The 25838-nt window shown below is 42.2% G+C and overlaps 2 protein-coding genes across 3 annotated transcripts in view; both read left to right on the top strand.

Moving 5' to 3' along the window:
* Positions 1–9502, top strand: part of LOC135907631 (monocarboxylate transporter 5-like) — a 116749-nt gene extending 107247 nt beyond the window's left edge. Inside the window, exon 5 of the mRNA XM_070526561.1 lies at positions 9162–9502. Within this exon, the coding sequence (XP_070382662.1) occupies positions 9162–9310 (149 nt within the window). The 3' untranslated portion in view covers positions 9311–9502. The remainder of the gene's footprint in view (positions 1–9161) is intronic.
* Positions 9503–22087: 12585 nt separating this feature from the next.
* The window catches only part of LOC135907633 (monocarboxylate transporter 5-like), a 33357-nt gene continuing 29606 nt past the window's right edge, over positions 22088–25838 (top strand). For both annotated transcript variants that reach the window (XM_065439327.2, XM_070527521.1), the window contains exon 1: positions 22088–22444. In XM_065439327.2, coding sequence (XP_065295399.2) covers positions 22198–22444 — 247 coding nt within the window. In that variant the 5' untranslated portion in view covers positions 22088–22197. The remainder of the gene's footprint in view (positions 22445–25838) is intronic.

Raw genomic sequence — 25838 nt, 5'->3', positions numbered from 1 at the left:
AGCAACGATCAACAGTCATGTCCCTCTTCGAGTTCCTAATGCTGCTTGCCAACAAAGGCAGCAGCAGTTGCCCAAGATGGCGTGAAAGAGATTCATTTAAAAGTAGCACATGCCCAGGGTCACATACCCCGTGACGCCGGTTATTCCGACGGTAGATTATGAACCCTCTTCCCTCAACATAGCAGCCCAACCTCCTCCCTTTAGACCATGGACTGCCCATTGACACAAATGGGTGGGAAAATGGAGACAAACACGCGAAAATATCAACCATCCTAAGAATGCTAGTCACATTAAATAATACTATGTGTTTTGGACACTTTTGTTTACTTATGGTTTTTATTGTTTGTGGTGGATAAATCCTTGTTTTTCTGAAACACGCAGTATCCAGACAGCATAAGAAGCTTGTAAGAAGTCAAATAAGTTTAGCATTCTAGATATGCAACAGCTACTGTTGAGATTTATTGCAGTGGGGCTGTTGCGTAAATGTGCTTGAAAGGCTTAAAACTGCTTTGCTAACATTTACTTAAACATGCAGGTTCACATAGTTTGGAGGAGTGTACATTGAGGAGGTTATTTAGGCACAGCTTACTATGGCCTCACCATATGTGTCACCATATGTTCACTGAGGAGGAGCTCATGGGCCATTTGCTCTTTGGAAATAGCTCCTTGCCCCACTAGGGTGAACGCTGTTGTAGGCAAGTACTTACATCATTTCCCATTTCATTTCTACACTCAGATTTTGTGTCTAAAATTAGCAACTTGCCACTGGCCTAACAACTAACATTTAAGTAGGCCATGTGTGCAATTGTGTGCTACAATAGCCTACCATTTGGAATGGCTGTTCATTAGATCTTAAGTGCCTAATGCCACCATACACAAATGCTTCTAAAGTTTAAAAATTGCCTTCATTGCCAGAAGTTTTTCGCGGCTCCACCAGATGATATGAGCTGCATTTGCGCATTAGCAGTGCTACCTGGCTGTCATTGCAATGAATTGTCTCTGAAGCACGCTACAAATCTATTGGCATGGAGGAAGTTTTAGTAGCTTGGACGTGTTATTCTAATACACGAATTGCGGAGAAGCTATGCACAAGTGTGGTTACTTCTCACCTCGAGGAGCACCATGCTCACCAAATTTCAGCACTCAATACAGCTCTCCAGGTTCTGTAATGTGAAACAGTAGTTTCACCAATTTTAACAGACCACATTGAAATAAAGTTGCTCCTATCTTGAAGGAGGTCCATGTGATGACAGACAATAGCCTTTCAGCTTAGGGAACATTAGTTGTGTGGCAATCTTCTTTTCGTTGTTTCAATCAAAGAAACAACAGGGACGGAGTTGCCAGCATCACTGCCAACAGTACTATGTTTGCTGAACGCTTACTCATTCTAAGACCTAACCTATGTATTAACATGGGCTTTAAGAGTTTGTATTCTAAAGTATTAAAAAAATATTTATTTGGCTTTTCCCCGTATACTTCAATAAATTGAGAATAGGCCCTTGGTGACTACTGAATAAAGATTCTTACAGACCATCGGCCACGTCCAATACTCCCATTCTGAAATTGTTGGAACTGTTTCGTGCTTTCTTACTTCACCTGCCTGTTTACAGGGTCATTATGAACAATTGCTAAGTCGATTATGGGCTTAAATTTATAAAAACAATTATTGGACTCTCCCATCGCTCTTATTTAGCCCGTTGATTGTCACATTACGGGGAAAAATAGGTCTCTCCAATTTTGGAGATTTATATGTTTACTGGTGTGCACATACTCGAAACTTTCGAATTGAATAGTGTGCTATTCGATTTGGTCCTTGATTGGTCACTATTCGTAAATGCGAATATTACTCGCATACTTTAAAACACCAATAAAACGTAAAATTTAAGCCAAGGTATGGCGAATTTTCACCTCCAAGAACATGGTATAGACATAAAATGTGAGAACTTGTACGAATAGCAGACCAGGCTACGTTACTTTAGTAGCTGTACTTTAGAGGCTGTACTTTAGAGGCTGTACAGCAATTATTTTAGCTTACTGAAGAGTTTTGTGCATGGGAAGAAGCCTTTTGCTGCACTATTCGCTCTTTTAATTAACAGATCTTCATAACACAGTATACAATGACAGAAACTTGCTAACTTTAAGAATACTAGGATGTGAACATCATTTTACAATAATTGTGATATCCGCTGTTCATTATTCAGAAGCTACCCAATATTCCATCTGCTACTGGCATTATTCGGTTTGGTCTCAAAAATCCCTATTCGCACATCCTTAATATTTTTATTCCAGATTTAGGTTCTTCAGAGTGACTTTTCGAAAAAACTGATAAATAACATTTTAAGTGACAATAAAACGGCAAAACCCTTTTAGTATTTGCAGATTTACATGTTTTATTCTTCTATGCACGATAAAGCAGCATATTTTCTTGTGTTACAAACTTACAAAACCTTGTTTTATAGTAAACTATGTGAAGTGGCAACACTCCCAAACTACTGCAATGACAGACACCAAGGTGCTAAGTGAAAAATCAGTTTTGAAGAAACCCAAGGGGCGACAGCACAATAAGAATATTTTCCAGAAGTCCCAGAAGGTTGCAGAAACTCGCGCATGATGCTACGCAACAGTTTGTTCAGAAAAGGCACATTTTTTTTCAAAATCTTTCATCACCGCCACCGATGTACGGCAGTATACCTCAAAGGGTCAAAGAAGTCAGTCTTCTTGCGTATGGCTCTTAGAAGACTGAGCATTTCTTTGTATCTGTCACAATCTGCATGTGTTGTGGTAACCAGCTTGGTGCACAACTACAGGGAATCCTCATTATAACAATCGTTCAGTCGTTGAAACAGAAAACACGCTTCGCTGTGAGCGGTATTTTTTTATTTAAAGTAGAGAGTCCTAAGCCATTGTAAGGTCAAAAACTGACTTCAATTGCATGTGAACTCGTGAAACCTAGCTTCAAATGAAGCCACACTCAATTCTAGTGACATGACAGTATTGTATTTGGAGCATGAAAAGCACAATGAAGTGCTGCACATCTTAATTATGTCAGTTAGAAGAAATAATTTTAATTGTCAGTAGTTTAGGTTTTTTAGGAACGACGTGAAATTTTTTTCACCATTTTGTTTCAAAGCAAGCAAAGTTCACATCCTCGACATTGAGGATATTCATGAAGTTATTTCGCTACAGAGTGTTGTTCCTCTTTGCCCTTTTCTGCAGTTGACACTTAGTGGAATTCTGTGCCACATTGAATAAATTTAAATGGTCATGCTGTGAAGCTGTACCCGTGGAAAGTTGGAATAAGGCAAGACAAATACATCAATAGATTTCATAATAACAAGGGCATACTGTATGTCACACTCTTGTACGTTGCTTTTTAAAACTTGTTCTGGCTTTTTCTTCTTTTTGCAGGCTCCATGTGCCGCAAATTTTCTGTTACCAACATGCCCTATGTAAAGAACTCTGGCCTCGCTTCTCGCATGCGACCATAAGCCTCTGAAGAGCACAATTTGGACAGTTCAGACCAAAACACAAGTGTTGTGCTTTTGTAACTCTCGGCATTCTTATGTTCGTTTATGTTTATGTTACTCTCCTGCAGAGCCCAATTCGGATTTCTTAAACGAGCGTACAAATGGTGTGCCTTTATATGTATTGACATTTTTATGTTAACTGTATTTATGTTAATTATGCTAGTGTTCTGAGAGGCCCACACTGAATTACTCAATCCAGAACACAAGGGTTGTGCTTTGTTATATTTAAAAAAAATTTTATGTTAGTTCTTTATAATGTTCGAGCAAGTGTACTGTTTCCTTATTATTTTACTTTTGTAGTTTCTTCAGTCATTTCCTGCCAAACAACTCACTTTTGTCAAGAATCATTCCATTACGGCAAACCATTTCAAGTTTGATTGATATTCTAAACTAGGTATAATGAGAAAAGTTTTGCAAAAAATCTGCTTTCATACGTAAAGCTGAGTCATTCCAGGGCAACGAATCAGCATGTTTCTTATCATTAACAGACATAGTTCATAAATTTTCGTGTGTTTGTTAAAGCTCCGAACTCTTTCTCCTCATTTATTTTCCTTCACAAAACTTTTCTACAATTTTGGCAAATATTGATTGTTCTTGTCCTGATAAGCTAGAGGGCACTGATCGAGGTTCCTTGCTTTAAAGGGAAATTGTATCAGCCAGATATTGAGATGGTGTTCATGTCAACACACTGAAGTGGTGTGACTGCCAAAATTGCAAAGTTTGAATTAGTTTCTTCGAACGCAGGTATATACAGAAGGCACAAAATAAATATAGAATCACAGCCTGACTTGGGATACCTGCAAAATATTTGAAGCCTTGGAGTTGATCCCCTAAAACAAACTGTAACGTTCAAATGTTTCTCAAAAAGCTTCGTGTTGAAGGTGAACAAATTGGCTTTGGTGGCGGGCGCAAAAGTATATGTCACCCATCATTACATAGCCCTACATGTCAGCTATGTATGTGACAAGTTATGAAAAGGCAGTATTCTTTACGTGCGATAAATTATGTTTCATCATGTTCATTTGTGGATCACACATAGAGCATAATTATGTAAAGCCTTGTCATCTATCAAGGAAAGATTGTTAATATAATTAGCCATAAAAACGAGTCAGTAAACTGACTGCCTTTTTTATCATTACAAAGACAGGTGACATCAAGCGCCACAGTCACGACTCGTATTTTTTAACATGAACTTGAAAAGCGGTCACCAATTACATTGACCACATCTGAAAGAACACGGCACAGATGACTTATAGATGAGCATGTTCCAGCTCTGAAGCAGTGGTAACATGCAACACCACAAAACTTTGTTTACACTCATGTAGGTTTTCAGTTTTAATTATGAAGCTGTTTTCTACATGCATCGTCACTCGGTTCCAGGGAGCAGGGAACAAAGTGTCATGCTCCCTGTATGTCGCAATGCATTGCAGTGCGTCATGTCCTTTTAACGTTTCGCATAAGAACATTTGCTCTCTTTGTGGCTTTACTGTCTACGCAATAGCAGGTATTTCTTTTTGTAAACTGCATGAAACATATATTTTAGCACTGCAGGACTCCCTCTCGAATTTAACATATCAACATTTTGTGTGCAATGGCTGTATAGTTTACTCAGCCCCCACCAAGCACAAGTCTCGTTGCGTTAGAGCGTGCGTTGTCAATAAAATGCCGACACCTACACCGTTTCTCTGTGACCTGTGTTGCAGGCAAACACAGCTTCGTCACTTGCATTCCCAGCCAGCAAGCTGGTGAGCACACACGAGAAAAGCCAGTACTGACCAAAATTTAAAAAAGAATTTTTCTCATTTAAAAACACTGCTTTCTTTTTTAACTTCAGGCATGCATGGCAGACATGTAGGGCCATCTAATAATGTATCACGTATTCTTTGGCCAGCTACAAAAGCTGGTTTTATCTTGATCATTAGGCTTCTTGCAAAAGATTAGGAATTTAGTTTTTTTACAGGCAATCAGGCCAACCTTCAGAGCTTCAAATATTTTTCTGCTATACTGATCACCTGGGCTACCATTCTGTATTTAATTTCTGTCTTCTGAAATTTTCATTGTGAAAACAATTATTGCATTGCAGTATTACTTACTTTTGCAAGTGCCAAAAGCACTCGAAGTATACAAATATGTGAAAAATTGGCTATTTTGGCAATTGCATCACTTCATCCTCTTTCCGTGCACAGCATTTGAAGGTCTCGATCAATACGATGTGCGTTTGAAAAAGAATGTTGATTGATGTCCTCTAGCTCAGCTGAGCAACAAAAGTACACCGTCACCAAAATGCTACAAAATTTTTCACAAAAATAAATAAAAGTGGGGAAGGGGTTTAGAACTCCAGCAAACATGTGGCAATGTTTTCAGGTATATCTGCTGTCGAGAAACGCTGGTGAACTCCGCATGGAATAACGCACCTGCAAGCGCGTCTGTGCCATTGTCATATTCAGTAAAAACTGAATTTTACATAACTTCGTAAAAAATGGTTTATTTTGCTGTCTAAAATACATGAGTAAAAATCAATAGGTACCATTTCGCTTAAATTTAAAATGCAGCAAAAACTCTATGCTAATGACAATGATATGCCTTTTATGTCTGCATGAAACCAGATTTTTTTTAATCCTTTCGTTATTTTTTGAGGCAGTGAATAAAATTGAAATGGAACTCACGTCAGTAATAGCTCCTTCTAAATCAAAAATCTCAACCAGCCAAGATGAATGAGTCGCTTGATATCGAACGACCTCTGCAGGAATGTTATCATGGCAGAAAACACAACTGGATCATGCAACAGAAATGCAGCATAATAAACTGCTCCCATAGCATCTCTTATCGCGATTTCCATGTTTCCGAAGTGGACAATGTTTATTGAAATTGCACACATCATTCAACGAAAAAAATAAGGATTGTACCAAGTGATCCTTTTTAAGTTTTACAGATTTTCTTTAAGCTGGCTGTGCCAGGTAGCATAATTCCTGTTCTTCAGCTGGATTATTCAAAGGCGGACATTACTATCACAAGAAATTGAAACACATTGAACTGATTCTCAAAATTTTCTTATTCACTTATAACATTACAGCAGATATTGCAGTTTACAAATTGTAGCCAGTGAGCTTGAAAGACGTATTCACTTGAAATGAACTTGCAGGATGACACCAGTTCCGAGATTCTTCCATAAATGTGAGACGAAATACATGGAAATTCCAGTTACTTTTGTGCTTCAATGCATAACAGTGCATTTCGTTAAAGAAAGTAATCGCAACAGGGCATTTTCACAGCCAGTATGATGGCATCTGTCTCGTTACTAGTGTCATTCTGGAAATGTATTCTAAGTGCGCACTCCTTGTAAAATTACCGATTACACTTCGTAAAATATTTGTAAGGAAGCGAGCTTTTGATAATTAGCTCAATAGGCACCTTGATTTCTCATACAAGTAATGTTTGGCATTGTGTATCTAGAATTATGTTACATGCAACAGCCAGTGTTGAATAAATTTTATGAAACTTAAGATAACCACCCTGCATATCAGTGTCTCCGTGAGTGCTCTGGGCTCCATCGAATCATTCCATGGTCATAGTACTACTGGCTACCTAATAGAGAAACCAAGTACCTTTTTAGGGTGTTCTTATTTACAGTCGTATCCGTCTGCTTGTACATTTATATGTTTAGGTACTTCTTTTTTAAGATTTATTTCTTTTGGAATATGTGTTCACTTGAGGGTCATGCAGACTGTATCTGTGAATATTCAATTTTGTTATGATGTCAAGCTGCGGGTGGTACTTTGCAATTGTTTTTAGAATTTTCTGATATTCTCAAACTACAAATGGTTGTACATATAAACAGATGATTGGTTTCAAGTAAACACTCAACCTAGAAAAATGGTTTTTGTCTGCTTAAGTTCAGCACTCTTCATTTCGTGAAGGACCATTCACTGTGACAGTCGAAAAACTGGCATGAGAGTACTGCTAGCAGCTTTACAATATGGTGTTTACAGGCACTCTAGGAGTATACTTTTGAGCCCAGGGTGACGGAAGCCTGAAATAAAAAAGCGCCTGTATTTAAATTTTACCCCCATAATCTTACAGAAAACATACTACTGTGGCAACAAAGATAATTATATACAACACAACAAAGCTGAGCAGTTTTTTAAGAAAAGCACAGTTTTAAACACTGCTAAATGCACACTGGGAGACAAAGAGCTTTCAATATATTTTGAGTGTTGACGTTCAGCACAGCTGCAACAAAATTTCAAAGAACTTTTAATGTTTAGACTCAACAGATTTGCAACAATGCTTCAATGACCTTCCAATAATAACAGACAACACATTTCAATGATACCTCGATGGGCTTTCAATTTGAGACTCAACACACCTTCAACAACGCTTCAATGGGCATTTAACATTGAAATACATCATGTTTTCAACAACACACCAATGATCTTTCAAATTGAAAAGCCCCAATGATGTTTCGAAATGATGTCGTGGGCCAATGATGAACACTTGTCAACAACTTTCTCAATATTATTTTAACAATTCCCGAATCTTCATTCAATGCCGTTTCTTGACGCTGAACAATTAAATTTTAGTAACCTTTGAACAATTTGAAAGATGGTTTTACAGTACTCGTAGATCATTCACAAAATATATTATTATTATCATTATTATTTATTTGAAAACTTATATACACATGGCCGGAAAGCAAAAGCGAGGAGCAGGCTGGTGACTGCCATCGGAAGGGGTAGAATACGTGCCGTCTTCAGAAAGGATGAGATGAAAACGTATCAATGAAAAATATGGAGGGAACGAATAAGGAAAGAAAGAGAAATGACAAATCTTGAAGAATACTGTAGAACACACACAGCACAGGTGTGTGTTCTGTCCTCAAGGGTAACTGATGTGCTTCAGTGAGTAGTGCAAGAGATTGCCTTTCCCGACGTAGTCCAAGCATTATTCGAATGACAACGCAGTGATCTCCCTCCAGTTGGGTCACCAAACTAGGTGGCACATTCAGAGCTGGTAACACATACATCATGCCTGAGAGTACAGATGACTGGCACGATGACTGGTACAGGTACTCCGGCAGAGCTGCTGTTTGGTCGGAACCAGCTCCTCTAGCAGTCAAGGCGGCCGCTTATTGGCGTCTTATCAAGGTACAGTCAGCTTATTACTCAATGAGCGCGTTGTTAAGGATGATATGCTATTGCAGCCGACTTAGCTGTTGATATCAGCTCGCCAACATCCCCCAAGAACTCCGAAGTCACCGTCAGAGCTCTTTGCAAACTTACACGTAACCGCGCACCAAAGCGCGAAGGACCGTTTATCCATAGAGCAACATCATCTGCATAGATAGCTATGGTCACAGGGAAGTCACTGTCCAGAGGCAAGCCACTTGAAAAGTTGTTCTTAACGTGACGCACACTTAAAGTTTCTTTGTTTTCGCTTGGTACTACCATTCTTTCCAGGTATTTCTCTTCTTTTGACTTCAGTGTCTTAGTTCTGACCGTGGACACATTCTATGCGAATTTTGTGCCAAAGTGGGTCACACTTACTGACAGCTTTTTTATGAGAAATTGTTGATAACATATTTCATGTGCACCTCTCGAAACTAAGATTCTCTTTTCTCTTTCCAACTCTTTCCAGGATATTGTAGGGACAAGCTCGGAAGCTACGACGGTCTGTATTATTTCAGCGCGGGCGTAGCCTGGAGCAGTGCAATCCTCTGGCTCATTGCATACTTCCACGAGAGGCGAACCACGAAGAAAAAAATGACGCCGAAAGCAACCGGATGAAAGTGGTGATGCTATTCTACGGGAGAGAGAAAAAAGTAGAAACACCGCAGCGCTTTTTCTTTTTCAGACGTGATATACGAGAAAGACCTGTGAGAAAAAGCCGGCCAACTCGAAAACATTACTCCAGAAAAAGCACGAAAGATGAAATAATGAAATTACGCCGCCACGTGGGTACATACACGATCTCGTAAACGCAATGCTGTCCGCTTATCCGACTGTCCTACGTCTCTGAGAAACTCAGCTGGCCGTCTGGCTTCCGCGCTAGTGCTCATCAAGTCACGCTCGCGCACGCTCAACACGCCTTCATTTTTCTCGTATATATTTCCAAAGTTGATATAATCCGCCCATTGTGCTATAAGAGGAAGAACACATGACCAAACCTCCATCTTTTCGTATAGTCGACCAATACTCTAATCTACTATAGCACGCCTGCTCCTCTCTCGCCAAAGTCGCTCTTCGAAACGTCTCGAGCGTGCGGATCACATGACACTTTCTTTTGTTTTTCCGTCGCGACAGCTCACGCTTTGAGACGTCGACGCAGGTTCTACGGCAGAGGAACGCGCCACCTTTTGTGTGAAGCCTGTCCATAATGCAGGTAACGAGTAGCACTTATAGCGCAACATTGCCGGCAAGCCGGCGGGCACAGTCGTCGGTCCTTGAAATATGATTCTTACGGGTCAATTGCGTGACCCTGTTCATACAAGTATGACGGCAAACTCCAATATAGTCGATTATTTTCGCTTACTTTGAATAATAATAATAATACTTTATTCCACAAAGTCACAAAAAAGCAGCGTACATAACGGGCCTGCCAAAGCCACACAGGGCTTGAGCGGCAGTGCCTGGCAGGCAGCGGAACAAGCAATTAATCAATTGACATGTACTTTTCACATTTCATGTAGTATATGAGAAAAAAATTAAAAAAAACAAAAAAAAACTAATGATTCCCTGAGGCGACTAGTCAATTTGCCTGAGTGCCTTTTTTAACTTGTATTTTGTTCGAGCGCGCAAGGCGGTTTGAATAATAATAATAATATTTGGGGTTTTACGTGCCAAAACCACTTTCTGATTATGAGGCACGCCGTAGTGGAGGACTCCGGAAATTTTGACCACCTGGGGTTCTTTAACGTGCACCTAAATCTAAGTACACGGGTGTTTTCGCATTTCGCCCCCATCGAAATGCGGCCGCCGTGGCCGGGATTCGATCCCGCGACCTCGTGCTCAGCAGCCCAACACCATAGCCACTGAGCAACCACGGCGGGTAAGGCGGTTTGAGACAATTTGTTAAAATATACAGGAACATAATAGTCTCGTATTGTCCTGCCATATCTTGTACAACGCCTGGGTACGAGGTAAAGATTCTTAGGCCGCAAACAACGTGAGGGAACGTACTTCACCCTGAAATTACTTTCCCAGAAGTGTTTTAGCACAACAGTTTCCAGCAGTAGTTGATTAAAGTCTGGCATAAATAAGGTTTTGAAAACGTCACTTTTCTCATGAATATTTAAATCATAACTGATGTTCTTTAGTATAGAACGGAGAATAGAGTTGACCCTAGTTTGCCAACGAATGGCACAATGACCATAAAGAGTTATGCCGTACCTTAATACACTATAACACAACGCATGTACCACAACTTTGCGAACAGAGAGGGGCATATAATATCTCGAACTGTAAAGCACACAAGATACCGCACGAAGTCTTTGCATACATAATCTAAGTGGGAGTTCCAGGAATGATCACTGTCAAAGTACTAACCGAGGTATTTTACAGAAGTCACATAATCTAAAGGTTTACACAGGCATGGAGAACACATTGAATTGTGTAGTACAAATGGGTAATCAATGTCTATTTTTTTCAGAAGACTGTGAAAACAAATAAGTTTTGTCTTTGACGTATTAATATTGGTTAAGTTAGCACAAAACCAGTCCATAGCCTTAGTAGCCATTGCTTGTAAGGAAGTAATAGCATGCCTAAAGTTTGTTGATTGAGCTATAATGACAGTATCATCAGCATACTGATACAATCCTACAGGTACCATATCAGCAAGGTCATTCACATAAATATTATATAACAGTGGACTGAGTATAGACCCCTAGGGGACACCAGATTTTATTACAAGGAAATCACTTTTATCCAGCCCTAGTGAAACCTGCTGGCGTCTGTGATGCCGATAGTTTTCCAGAAGCGTCAGGAATGTGCCACGAAATCCTAATATTGAAAGCTTGGTTAATAGAATACCATGACTCACGCTATTGAAAGCTTTGCTGACGTCAAGGAGGACGGCACATACGATCTGATTACGTTCGAAAGACAATTTCAACACGTCAGAGAGATCTTCAAGAAGCGATTGTGTACCTTTTCCAGGGATGAAACCATACTGGGAAGAGGATAAAATCCCGTGTTTATCCAAGAAACTTGTCATTGTTAGTAATAAATGTTTTTCCAATACTTGAGATAAGCAGGGCAACACAGAAATTGGACGATAGCTTTCTGTTCTATTAAGTGCTCCTCCCTTATAAAGTGGAATTACTACAGCAGTTTTCATATTTAATGAGTCTGTACCACTGGAAACGATATTGTTAAAAAGCGACAGCAACACATCCTTGATGACACCAAAGATGGCACGCAGGTCACTTACGTGAATTCCATCTATACCTGGTGATTTATTACACTTTAGGCTAAAGATAAGGGACCTAAGTTCGTCTTCGGCTGGTAAAGGCAAGTGAGCGGACTCCAATGTACTATTATGCAAAGTACACGACGGTGGAAGCGGTGATGCATTACCCGACACTCGAGAGAATGAAGTGTTAAAATCATTAGCAAGACTACGGTCATTAGTTCCAAAAGAAGCGAAATCACATTCGCGATTTCGGTGCTTATTGCACCTCTAAGGTTATTTATTAAGGACCATGTTTTCCTGGTGTCTGTCCGAGTGGATTTAAGTTCATTCCGTAAATGCATTCGCTTGGCGCAAATTTACTCGTAAATTAGCTTCAGGCACGCAATTTTATTTGAGAGGACGCTTTGGCTGCGGAGTGCCGTGGCAGCATTCAAAACAATTCGAATACATTAGGCACACCTTGCATTTGGCAGCGAATTGATAACAGTGGCGATATGACGAAGAATGGTGCCCGTCAAAAAGCTCTATGATGTAGACATGGTAATATACATACAGCAAAAAAAGAAACACTCGGAAAAGTGCGCACTGACGCGTTTCACTTTTTATTGCGTGAATATACGAGGAATGAGCGTAGTTTTAATTGCAAATCGCACCTATCGGGCGCTCTGCTACCGCAGAATTGGCTGCTCGACAAACCTAACACAAAAAAATTATTTTTTTTTCTAAGGAACCGGTTTCATTCTTCCACGCCAGCAATTTTATTTATAGAAAAACAACAACGCATATTGAGTGGCTTGCGCGGACCATGCGAGTTAACACTTTTCAACCCCACCCCTGAGCCCAAACAATCATAATTTTATTTCTAACAAAGACAATCTGGCAAAATATATAGGCGGCGAAGGCCTAATCCCAGTTTCGAAGCGGCGGTGAAAATCGAAACCTACGTGGCCTACTTGGTCACGAGTAAAACATTGCCAATTACACGCGTGCTGAACAAGCTGTTAAAACACATGATGAAGGCACCCTTATTCCGAGGGTGCGTTTTTTTCTTTGGCCTAAACGTAGTCGTGAGTCACACGGCATACGGTAAGTATGCAGTCAGATTGGTCGCATTTTGTTCAACGCCTTCTAGTGCTCTGTGGGACCAGAGATGTTCCTAAAGGAAAACGTTTCGCGTAATCTCGGCGGACATGTAGTGCGTGGGTGCGGAGTACAACGAAAGAAAAGTCTTTACCGATCGTATGCAAATCCGAGCACATCGCACATCATAGGCAACGAAGCCGTTTGAGGCTCTGCTCACACCACCACAGGTGCAGTAGGTGGGCGTTTCAACACTGATCGAGACCTCCAGAAGACTTTTCGAACGTTTTAATAGATCAGTTTCAACTCATTCGCTGTACACGAGCATTTTCAAATCATTCGCTATATGTGAACTGTGCACCTATATGCTCTCCGTTATATCCGATGCAGTTCTTGCATGCGGCACTGCCACTGGCGTCATAGTGTCTGGCTGCGCGCAACGGAGGCGTAGTTGTGCAGCCACTCGGGGGCTTCGACGCCATTTCTTCGCTCTCACCACTGCGTTCGTCATAGGCCTGCTTCGGGGTTCCAACACGTGTTGCGTTATTAGCTGTTCTTTGATTCACATTTCGCATTGAACGCGATGTCACAAAGCGCAGTGTGGCTACGCCGCCAGCCGTACTAGAAGCGCTGTGGCGCTCTCCTTACGCGAGCTCCGCTGTAGTATCCGATTGCGTAGTGGACGGAGGGACGGACGGACGGATGGATGCATGGATGGATGGATGGATGGATGGATGGATGGATGGATGGATGGATGGATGGATGGATGGATGGATGGATGGATGGATGGATGGATGGATGGATGCATCGGATACCAGAAAATACCTGTAGTATCCTCAGTATGCCAATCGCACTAAAACAAATTTCAAAGATACAACATTGCACAGTGGCCCAGCATGCTCTTAACCCATCCATCTTTATCCCACAGCTCATCCTTGGGCTGGTGTTTCGGGATTAAGGATTGAAGCATTGTATCCTTAAACTCGTGTCCTGATGGGTACTGGTTGTCTTCATTGCGTTTTAGGTTCTTATGCGTTTTTCACACCACCAAATATTGTATAAAATCCTATTCTCTTTTCTTTCTTTCTTTCTTTCTTTCTTTCTTGCCTTCTATTTTATTTGACGTTTCTATCTATTTTTTATTATTCCTAATGCCTTACTATATTACTTGTATTGTACACATTGCACTTATGCTTGAACGTTTTCGTCCCCCGCTATGTAAGGCCCTCACGGGCCCTTAAGGTGATCAAATAAATAAAAAAAACGAAAACTGTGAACAGCCCGCGTTGCCTGGTCCTCGTAGGGATGCTGCGTAGACGAGAGACACAAGCCAAAGCTAGTACTGATTTCATCGCGGGAGCCACAATACCATTAGCAGGTAACGAGCACCGCCCGCTGCTCAAGCCACCTGCGATCAGCGCCACAACCCACCACGAGCCAAAATAGTGCCACCTAGAACAATACGGCCACTTGGTTCAGTGGTACTACTGTAAAACAACACGGAGCAGCCAGTTCATCTTTATTCCGCAGGTGAGAAAAAGGTGGAGGACGCTTAAGCTTCGCCTTTAGGAGTGGAACGCGATAACATTCAAAGGTTCCTGATTGCGTCTCACGCCTCCCGGCAACTGCAGCGTATGTAACCGTAATTGTTAACGGGAAAAGCTCGCGGTGAACGCTATGCACGAAGGCGGGCTTTCTGGCAGAAACGCGGCCTCTTTCATGGGCCGCAGTGCGGTGGAGGCGAGCGCCATCGGGAAGTGTTTCAAGAAAGGCGGGCGCGCCGCTCCGTGGAGTCCATCATATTTGCGCCCCGGCATGCACAAATTGCGGACGCGGTCGCCGGTCTATGCATTGTAGAAACGGTGGATAGGGGGTTGAGTTCTCGCGTAACAGAATTATGTGTTTTCGTATATTCACAAACAATCCGAAAGCTATCATGTCTGTAGGTTGTGTGTAAGCCGCACTTTACGATTTTTCTACGTATTTTAGCTTGAGCAATGCAATTAGTTTATCAAGCTCCTTGCGCCACATTGAGGAACTGGGTATGGGTGATTCGAAATTATTTTTGCTGATGTGACGTCCGACGCCGAGACCGGATTTCCTGCAAAATGAGCTCCTTAAAGCTCTTGCATTAAAACGCTACAAATGTAGCGTACGCTGGTGTGGCCCTTCTCTGGCAATGCTGCTGCGCGCAGACCTTTGCTGCTTAGAGTTTGCTAAGAACGTTGCTATGATTAGGAGGCGATGTTGAAACTAACTCCTGCCCTGAGCCTGCTGAATTTGCAAAACAGCTCTAGACTACGGCTGTGGATGCTCAGGAGATGAAAGAAAAGATTACCGCGTAAGATTTTTAGGAACAATTGTGTGGACAAATGCGACGACGTATGCGGCTGCAGCAGGTTAGCACGTCTCACTGTCTAAGCACCCGAGGCAGGTGAGGTAAATAAGTCATCCGCCTTCATTTGCGCTGGCTAATGGCGAAGGCGTTATCATGTGAGGCGACGCGGCCGGTGCTCGGCAGGGAAGTGCGGGACCAGCTCTCTTCCTCTGGCGTCAGCGTGTGATTAACTGCATCCTTCCATGGTCCTTAATGGATCTTATATCATAGTTTCTTACTAAAATTGGTGCAATTGGTGCTTAGAACGTTCGTGTGTCTTTTTTTATTGCAACCTACTTGCGTTTAGTGGCTCTAAATTTGGCACAATCCTAATTTTCTAAACGCAGAACTCGCTTACACTCTGTGCACACGCATAGTGATTACAGATTTCTCCGCTTGTAAAGCAATATCTAGTTGCAAGTCACCAGTTTGGAAAGCCACAAAGACATTTGAAGTTAGATACAGAAAGTGAAGGCAAACACATGTACTAACGAACATTCTCATGTTGACTGAACCACCATGCTTGCAATTCTCACTGACAGTAGCGCCAGAGATCGCTCTAGTTGCTTTAGTAACAAACACTGCTTTATATAAAATGCCGCTCAAGAGTATTCTAGGAGATTTGCACGAGCCTAACACTACATTCCTAATTGATGATTTCTACTAGAATTTCTAGCTACCGTGAGCACATTGCATCAGCCGAGCTGCCACCGGCATCGGAATGCGACATTGAAGCCCGTAATCTTCCGACACTTTTCAGGCATCTCTAATGTTTTACGGTGGTATACGCCGTACGTTAGAAAGAGCATATAGCCCTAGCGTTATTTCAGGTGACATATTTGAAACCGTTCAGCTAAACACAAAAGACGGCTCTCATGCTGCTGCAGGGAAATGGCATAAATGGCACCAAGTGAGGGAATTAGCAACAGTTGGTGTAGCACAAAAGAAATGCTACAGCAACCACAGGCGGTGATTCTAAAATCAAACGAACACTTTACGCGGACCGCAGAAATTAAATAAACGCACTTGCAATACTTCCGGAGTATACATTGCTAACATCAGTGAATGGTGAACGGCGATGCCTGAACAAATGGTAGTCGACATGTTTGCTGGATGGCCCAGCACCGTGACGACGACAGTGTTGTGAAGACGATGAAGGTAAAGCTGGCGTGCTGACGATGGCCGCATGATCAAGAGGACATCGCAAATGAATCGCGACACATGACTACTACGAGGGCATGACGACAACCGAACGGCGATAGCGAAACGTGTCATGGCACCTGCACACCTGCGTCTCTTCTGTGCCTGTTTCTACATGGGAGCCAGATACTTGCCCCGTCATTCGCTTGGAAATTGTTCGCATCCCACACACTGTGCGAGTGCTTAGCGGTTCATCCTTGCATGTGGTGGTCCGGTGAAACGTACCAAGCGGCCGTGTTCCGCGAAGAGACACGATGATATTGTCAGCGACGAACGTGCGCTGTCAAACGTCAGCTCAGGTGCCAATAGACTGCCACTACCGACCGCAGCATGCAGACCGTCAGGCACCACAAGGCCATCGCGGAAGAGGACGTGCGTCTGGAAACTCTAGCAGGTGTGCGGTGACAAACGTACCCCGACACTCGCTTGCGCGAGATCATGTGCCCAGAGCTTTGAAATGGTGATTACGAGAATAACCCAAAACGAGCGAAAGAGACAAACATAAATATTTTCCTTATCGCGAAAGCTGTGACGTCGCTATTGCATTCGGCACCCGCTCAGGGGCATCACTGCCATTTAAAGCTACGTGCCAGTGCTTGCTGTCGACGCTAGCCTTAGGCACTCTAAGTTGAAGGGCTGGATTTTTCAGCATATTTTCCTCAAGTTCTACTTGTTTATTATAATGAAATGTCGTGCTAATTAAGCAAACCGTAGTGATAGCATGGGCGCGATGCTGCTCGTGGCAGTTTCAAAGGCTGAAAGTAACTGAAAAGAAAAAAAGTCTTGAAGAGCGCTGCCTTTTTTAATAGACCGAAGTCAGCTATTCTTGAGCATTTCAACCCATGTACAGCGCGCTGCCTTTCTCCCAAGATGGGCTGTGTGCCGAAAGCTTGTCCTTCACGACTGTGGAATGCCGAACTGTTGCGAGAACATAACCAACGCTTTCTCACACCTTCTGCAAAACTTGATGATCACGCGGAACTCTCTCACAGCATTAAGAAGAACTGTGTTATAAAGTTTGTAAACAGGGATAAGGTGCCTCAGAAAGGCGGGCCAACGTTTCGATAGGACGGCCTCTCTTGATGACGAAGATATGTACTCCTATCGAAACGTTGGCCAGCCTCTCTGAGGCACCTTATCCCTGTTTACAAACATTATACCACAGTATGCTATTCCATCTGTCAGCCGCTTTTATGATTTTGAGCATTAAGAGAAGAGTTGTTAAGAAGTTAAAAGGCATCCAATGAAAACGTGTTCAGAGCATATCTCTTTCTGATTCATTTTACTGCCGTGAGGTGATCATACCGTCAAAATCGACTTGTGCCCACCTCGATTCGTGACTTACTTCGGCGCAACGTCCCATTTGAAAGTTCAGAACCATAGAGTCGATATGCCACACAAGCACGTGTGTAGCATCAAGGACTTGCTACATTTTTACTGGATGTGGAATCCAACAAGAGGCACATGCCAACGGCACAGCAGCGTGGCAAAGACCCTGGCCAAGTGAGTACGTAAGCGGCATAAAACTGTGAACTTTATGCTGACAATATGACCTCCACGGCATATTTTGACGGCATATTATCAGATTAACGTTCGCACTTTTATACCAGCTGCCAGCAAAGATAAGCGTGCCTGCCGCGTTCCCCCGTTTTATTGTCAGGCACTACGCTGTTACCACGTTGTTTGCAACTCCTATACTGAGGAGGGAGTATTCCCTAGCACTTATTTATATTACGGCAAACCCTCAGTGCAGTGGATCAAGAATAATACAGCGTCGCGCTCGAGTGTTCCTACCACCGTAAAGAAAGCAACGCTGCTTTTGAATGTAAGGCTGGGACTTTGAAATGATACTTTTGGTTGTTCTTGATTTTCGAATAGACAATTTTCCGAAACCTGTGGTTTTGTAAACGTAACGACTCTGGCGTGACCCTTACACCACGCCAATGTATAATTCATCTTTTATAGCAAAACAGCGATAAGGCAATAAAATAACGTGTCTACATTGTATATCTCAAAATAAGAGAGGAAAGGAGGGGACAATACGTGTTCAAAATTTACCGCCTCTCACGTTCGTGCCGTTTATTTCTCGCTCTTCTTAATTACGTCGACCATCTTGTGTTGCAAATGCATTCCTACTCTTTTCAAGAGCTAGGTGAAGCGCTCGCAAGTGTTGTGTACCGTCAAGCAGACGCACAATTCGCGGTGAACTTGACGCCGAGATTAATTGCGCGCAGCTCATAGTTTAGTATTCGCTTACCACCTAATCACCACTGCAATATATCGTTGCACATATGTGCAACCATGAAGTTTGCATGACAATCTGCGACTTCAATGTTTTCTTCTTTAAAGTACTGTCTAGGACACGCATCAAACTCAATTCGCCACTTCTGCTATGTAATTAGTATGCCCGAAAAATGACATGACTACCTGACCGATTGTCTTTCATGCCTAGTAGAAACCGCTCAACCCCCCCCCCCCCCCCCAACCTATCCTGTTATCAGTAACAACCCTTCGTGCGTCAAGCCCCGCCAGGGCGCTGAATCAGTGTTCAATGGCCACTTCTTTAGAATTCTGGGAATAGTTGAGTCAGAACGTGTGAGTAAATAAAGTTCACGACAAGCACGTGCTCAGCCAACCACGATTTGAGTACGCATATACTGCAGGATACCTCGCAAAATTTAGGTGCTGCGACGATGTGTCCATTAGCGAAAACTTACATTATTCGTGAATTGTGGTTTAACAGAGACTGGAAGGCCGTAGCACCTACTAAATCGTAATTTTACTGTGATATGTAACCGCACTCCTAATTCATACTTGAACGTTGTGCTAATATTCCTATATGGCAATATGCGCGAAGTGCCAAATGTTGGTAGCTCTTCCCCTGCCTGTGACAGCGAACCCATAGTCATATCTTGTTTTCCTTATTACTACTGCTTCTCCTATTTTTTGTTATCTGATTATGGACTTCGTAAACATACATCTACCTGCACGATCATGGGAATATGAATGAATGAAACTATAATCTACGCGCCCAAAGGAGGAAAGTAGCAGCAGGCGAAAAGAAGCCGTGTTCTAGCTTGTGTGTGCCGCAACGTTTGAACTTGGTATGACAGCCTGCGATCAAGCCACAGTATCAAATAATTTCAAAACAAAAGTAAGGAGTAGTAAACGTACTTACAGTAAACCAAATGGCGTGTAAATGAAAGAGAAAGATCAAAATCTACAAACTAACATTTACAATATGTTTATTAAGTTCTCATAGTGGTAAAATAGCTACGACAATGTCTTCAGCACTATTTATTCAAAACAATTTGCATTGGGTACTGTAAAGTTTGCTCGTCATAATTGGCACTGTTACGAGGTATGCGCATTCATTCGCATCGCTTGGTAAAACAAGTATTTTCTTATTTTCAAACCTGGAAACAAATTTGGTGTAGTAACTGGACACTTCAGGCGATAAACAAGTGGGGTCATATTGTAATCGGGACTCGAACATTTTGAAAAGAGAGATTATCGCATAGTGAAGACAAAAAGCCATGTGTGGGTACTGTAAGTTCCAGGAATATGGCTGGCTGCTTGTTTTTGTTGATCGAGGTACTTTATTCAGGTTCGTTTCTGATGTTGTTCTAAGTGCCGTAGTAATGGGAGGGGGCGGCCGTGCGCCCTGGCTTGCCAGTTGGGGGGAAGGGGGTGTCATACATCATTGAAGAACGCCGTCTTTCCTCCAGCTTGATTGCACGTAAGTGGCAAAGAATGCTCCGATAACCAGCAGCCCGCGCTCATGTACCCGATGTACCTGATGTCTGCTGCCGCAGAATTGTCGGTTGAGGATTTATCAACATTCTACGTAATAACTGCACGAATGTGTGGGCTAAAAAATTCGTTTCGCTAAGTGGTTGCTGTGTCGTCAGTGTTCTATTTATCAGTTCTGTATAGTTTCTATTATTCTTTATCAGTTGCCTGGTGTTGAATAAAAACACTGCCTCCTAGTCCTAGCTAACCATTTCTTTATCATCTTGTTGATAGATGAGTTCATGTCGCAAATACAGTGTGTTGTTTCAGCTGCACTAAATTTTATAAAAAGATGAATTTTGTGAAGTTATTTTCCGATATCCTATCAGGTTCGGCGTCTTTGTGGCCACGAAGAACTCGGTATCATGCAAAATATGACAGATCCTTAATAAGGATATCTTGAATACCTGCTTAATTAGCAATTACAGAAGAAACATAGCAATTCGGGAATCGAGGACACAAACTCATATTATTAATTCAACAAAAACTTCTCTTAACAAAGTTGTCTTGGATGCTAAAGCTTGTAGTACACTGGCATTGCGGGCGGCCCAGTAGGCAGTACCAGAAGAACTATGAAATAGGGCACCAGGGACGTGGATATCGCCATCCTCTCTATTGGGAGTGCATACCAAGAGTATCGCAAGCTTCCGCTGGCACGGGCATCTTAGCGGTCTTTTTTCCATGGTGACGCCAGTAATCGCGCACCCCCCCCCCCCCCCCCCCACCTCCGAAGCGTGCTCTATTCCGTTCCCAATATTGTGGCGGTACCGCAGTTCGGATGATCACGTTTGCCAATAGCAGCAAATAAAGAAAACGCTTTATGAATCAGAACGAAAAGAACTCGTAATTGTCCTAGCATCGGCGCCCGCGCCGCATTGAAGTAGGTTGCGTTTTCTACTAGGCTGGGGAGATCAGCGTCACTGACACTCTATTTAACTTTCGTTTGGGTTCAGGGATGGCCACGGCCAAAATACTGCAGGCCGTAGTACCTACGACAATTTTTGTGAAGTTGTCCGGCACCGCATGACTGCCGGGCTTCAATTTCACAAATGCAATATTACCTCTACTACTACTCTGCAATTCCGGAAAGTGAAACACAAAGAATTATTTACATTTACTTTCTTTATAGTTATCTGATAGAAATTTGTTCAGCGCTTCTAGCTAAAGTGCAAGTAGCCTGGTTGCCGCTTTAGATACATCAAATTATTCATTTAACCGATAATTCGCATGTATTTTATCGCAATTAGTGCCCAGACGTACTCCATTATCATAAATATGTTGAGCTCATGTGTTAACAACTTACGCATTAACAACTTACACACACATATACATATCGAATGTGTAAATAAGAAAGAGATGATCGATAAGGTATATCGTTAAAGACGACCCTGATGTTCGATCTTGAATGACGCTACAAATACGTTACAAATACAAGTACAAATTCGCGATAAAAGTAGGGCGCACATATTGCCTTATATGGCGTATGTCCACACATGACAAATCTAACCCTTCCTCAAGATCAACGGAGGTAAACACAAGCACGTCCACACACATACACGCACACGCGCACATACGCACACACACACACACACACACACACAAACACACAAACACACAACACACACACACATACACACTCAAGACAGTCGTACATAAAGCAGCGCTATCTTCTGACAGCCACGACTCGGCGCGGTATAAATTGAAGGGAAAGACGTTAACAAGACGATAAGGAGCTTCCTTCTGCGCCACAAGAGGGCACGGGCAAGGCGATAGGTGCGCCTTCATGTCGTCGGAATTCGCGACTCGCACAGTTGAATGACCTTTTGCGTACTTGGGCGTAAGAGAAGCGGCCGGCGAGCTACACGATTAATACCTGCGCTCGCGATGAGCGTCTCGCGTGGATGGCTGGTCGTCGCGGCAGCCTCCGTTAACAACGTATTCACTCTTGCCGTGATGCGGTCAGGCGCCATCATTTACGTCGGGATTGCGAGCACATTCGGAGTGTCCCGGGAAGATGCCGCCTGGCCGGTGTGCCTCGCTACCGTTTTCAACTTGGCGGCAGGTGAGTCGCTATTTTTGCACTTGCTACTCAAATTGAAGCATGTGAGCTCGTTTAGGCTTGTCTGCAGTTGCGCAGAAGTCGCTTTGTGCGGAATCTAGTAGTAGTTAGCTAAGATGATGCCGGAAGTAATGATAGTAGAGGGCCATTAAGGGCCGCTCTCGCGAGACTGTCAGCCATCTCGCCCATGTGCACTCCCCTATGACCAGGCACACAAAGTAATTTAATTAAATTTATGTAATCAAGCACTAGAAAATGAAGTGTACGTAAAAGGCTAGCACCGCTATTTGTCGCAATCAGGCATTTCTTCTTCTTCTTCCGTTTTCCGTCACTGCCGAGCAGCGCAACAATATTTTGCGGCTATAAGGCAGCACTTCAGTATTTGCAATTTACGTGATAGTCCCCGGCCCTCATTCCCCAGCAGCTGCGAAGCAACTGACTACGGCGGTGGTCAGACCTGTGACGCAGCGGAGGGTGCTGAGAAGGCCTGGATCCGAACAGGCCGCCATTGGAATCTGAACCTGGCAACGCTTAACGCTAGAACGTTATCTAGAGATGCGAGTCTAGCAGTGCTATTGGAGGAATTTGAGGGCAGTAAATGAGATATAATAGGGCTCAGTGAAGTTAGCAGGACCAAAGAAGCATACACAGTGCTAAGAAGCGGGCACGTCCTCTGCTACCGGGACTTAGCAGAGAGACGAGAACTAGGAGTCGGATTCCTGATTAATAAGGATATAGCTGGTAACATACATGAATTCTACAGCATTAACGAGAGGGTGTCGGGTATTGTTGGGAAACATAATAAGAGGTACAAATTGAAGGTCGTACAGGTCTACGCCCCTACATCCACTCATGATGACCAGGAAGGCGAAAGCTTCTGTGAAGACGTGGAATCGGCGATTGGCAAAGTCAACACAAAATACACTATACTGATGGGCGACTTCAACGCCAGGGTAGGCAAATATCAGGCTGGAAACAAGTCAGTATGGAAACATGGCAAAGGCTCTAGGAATAGCAGGGGAGAGTCATTAGTGAAGTTTGCAGAACATAATAATATGCCTATAATGAATACGTTCTTCCGTAAGCGGGGTGGCTGAAAATTGACGTGGAGAAGCTCCAATGGCGAGACTAGAATATAAATAGACTTTAGGCTCTGCGCTAACCCTGGCATCATACAATATGTGGACGTGCCCAGTAAGGTGCGCTGCAGTGACCATAGGATGGTAAGAACTGGAAATACCTTAGACTTGAAGCGGGTACGGAAGAAACTGGTACATAAGAAGCCGATCAATGAGTTAGCGGTAAGAGGCAAAATAGAGGAGTTCCAGATCAACCTACACAACAGGTATTCGGCTTTAACTCAGGAAGAGGGCCTCAGTGTTGAAGCAATGAACGACAATCTTGTGCGCATCATTAAGGAGTGTGCAATAGAAGTCGGTGGTAACTATGTTAGAGAAGATAGCAATAAGCTGTCGCAGGAGACGAAAGATCTGATCAAGAAACGCCAATGTATGAAGGCCTCTAACCCTACAGGTAGATTAGAACTGGCAGAACTTTCAAATCAGATCAAATCAAATCAGTTTATTTTTCATCTCAAGGATGAGGGCAGGCTCGGGATAAAAGTGACATCAGTCACTTGAGGGGAACCCAAGCCTCCCTGATACATGGAATGCATTGAGGACAGACGAACAAAATTCGTTCATAGCAAGAAGGGGTTAATATTTACAAGTCGTAATACACACAGATTCATCATGAACTGAAAATATAGATATACAGATTCCTTTACGGTTAAATTATGCAGTATAATACATGAAGACAAATTCCAATATACACTGAAAGTTTAGTTAGTGATAAACAATATTACGTGGCTTTCATGATAAAAGGGCTTCCCTAATAACACGTATGCCACATTCTTCAATTATTATCTTTTTTTATTAATTTGTTTAATAAAACAGGAACAGTGAAGCGAAGCATTTGTCGGCCAAAGTGTGTTCTGCACAATGGAATGATCCAGTGTTGTTGGTGACGAGTAGGGTATGGGATAGTGTATGGTTCAAGTTGAAATATATCCGAAAAAGCTCGATTGCTATTGAGCACGGATTTTTTATATCTTATTGCTAGGTAATACTCGTAAAGCTGATGAATTGGGATAATGTTAAACCGCTTAAATAATTCACCCGTATGTGCATAGTAGTCAAGATTAGCAATGTGCCTAATCGCTTTTTTCTGTAGTTTGTATAGTCTATTAAGAGGAAGCTTTAGCTCGGATGCTCCTATCTAAATACATGTAAAGGAGAATTCGTTTTTCTAGGCAACCACTGCACCAAATTTGACTGGGTTTGCTGCATTTAAAAGAATACTTAAAATCTAGTGACTGTTGGTTTCGAATTTTCGAGTTAGGTCGTCAATTTTTTATAAAAAATTGACGAAAATTGCAAATTTTCAGAAACCGAAACTATAAAGTTTACAACTCTGTAACTCAGTAAGAAAAAATGATATCGCAAGTCTCTGAATTGTATCTAATAGCACATCTAAAGCGGACAAAATTGATATGTTACACATGAACCTCAAAAAATGTATTAGTATGTATTTACAACTTTTGCAGAACCCTCGTAAACAATGTAACAAATTCACGTAAGACGTAAAATTACATATAATATTTGTCCGCTTTGAATTATCTAATGGATGCCGTTTACAGAACCGCGATATCTGTTCTTGATGCAGAGCTATTAGTTTGTAAACTTCATGCTTCTATTTTTTTCAAACTTCTGAATTTTTGAAAATTTTTCTAACAAAATTCAAGCCCTAAATGAAAATTCTGCTTCCAACAGTCACTAGAATTTATCTTACTCTCTCAAATGCAACAGATTTCATCAAAATCGGTCCAGGGGTTATCTCAGAAAAACGTTTCTTCGTTTTTACATGTATTTGAATAGGCCGCGTCGGAGTTGGGCCCGAGCTAAAGCTTCCTCTTAATGTTCGTTGCTGTTGTACTTCCCGATACCAAAAAACAATAACTGACATGCGATAAAAACAAGCTGTTGTAAAGTGTTATCTTAACGGAAACTGGTAGCAAGGTACGCAGTCGTGCAAGTATACCTACACATTTGGAAATATTAGTTATTAGTTTATTGCAATTGCAGATCCAAGTTAATCAACAGGCGTGAGACAGCTGACATAAAGGAGTATAATATGGATAGAATTGAACACGTTCTCAGGAACAGAAGAAGCCTAAAAGCAGTGATGAAGAAACTAGGAATAGGCATGAATCAGATTTCTGTGCTAAAAGACAAAGCCGGCAGTATGGTTACTAATTTGGAAGAGATAGTTACAACGGCTGAGGAGTTCTATAGAGATTTATACAGTACCAGTGGCACCCAAGACGATAATAGTAGAG

The sequence above is a fragment of the Dermacentor albipictus genome, chromosome 10 (genome assembly GCF_038994185.2).
Source record: "Dermacentor albipictus isolate Rhodes 1998 colony chromosome 10, USDA_Dalb.pri_finalv2, whole genome shotgun sequence".
NCBI classification, from domain to species: Eukaryota; Metazoa; Arthropoda; class Arachnida; order Ixodida; family Ixodidae; genus Dermacentor; species Dermacentor albipictus.
The sequence above is the reverse complement of the archived record's forward strand: the minus strand, read 5'-3'. Positions and strand labels throughout refer to the sequence as shown.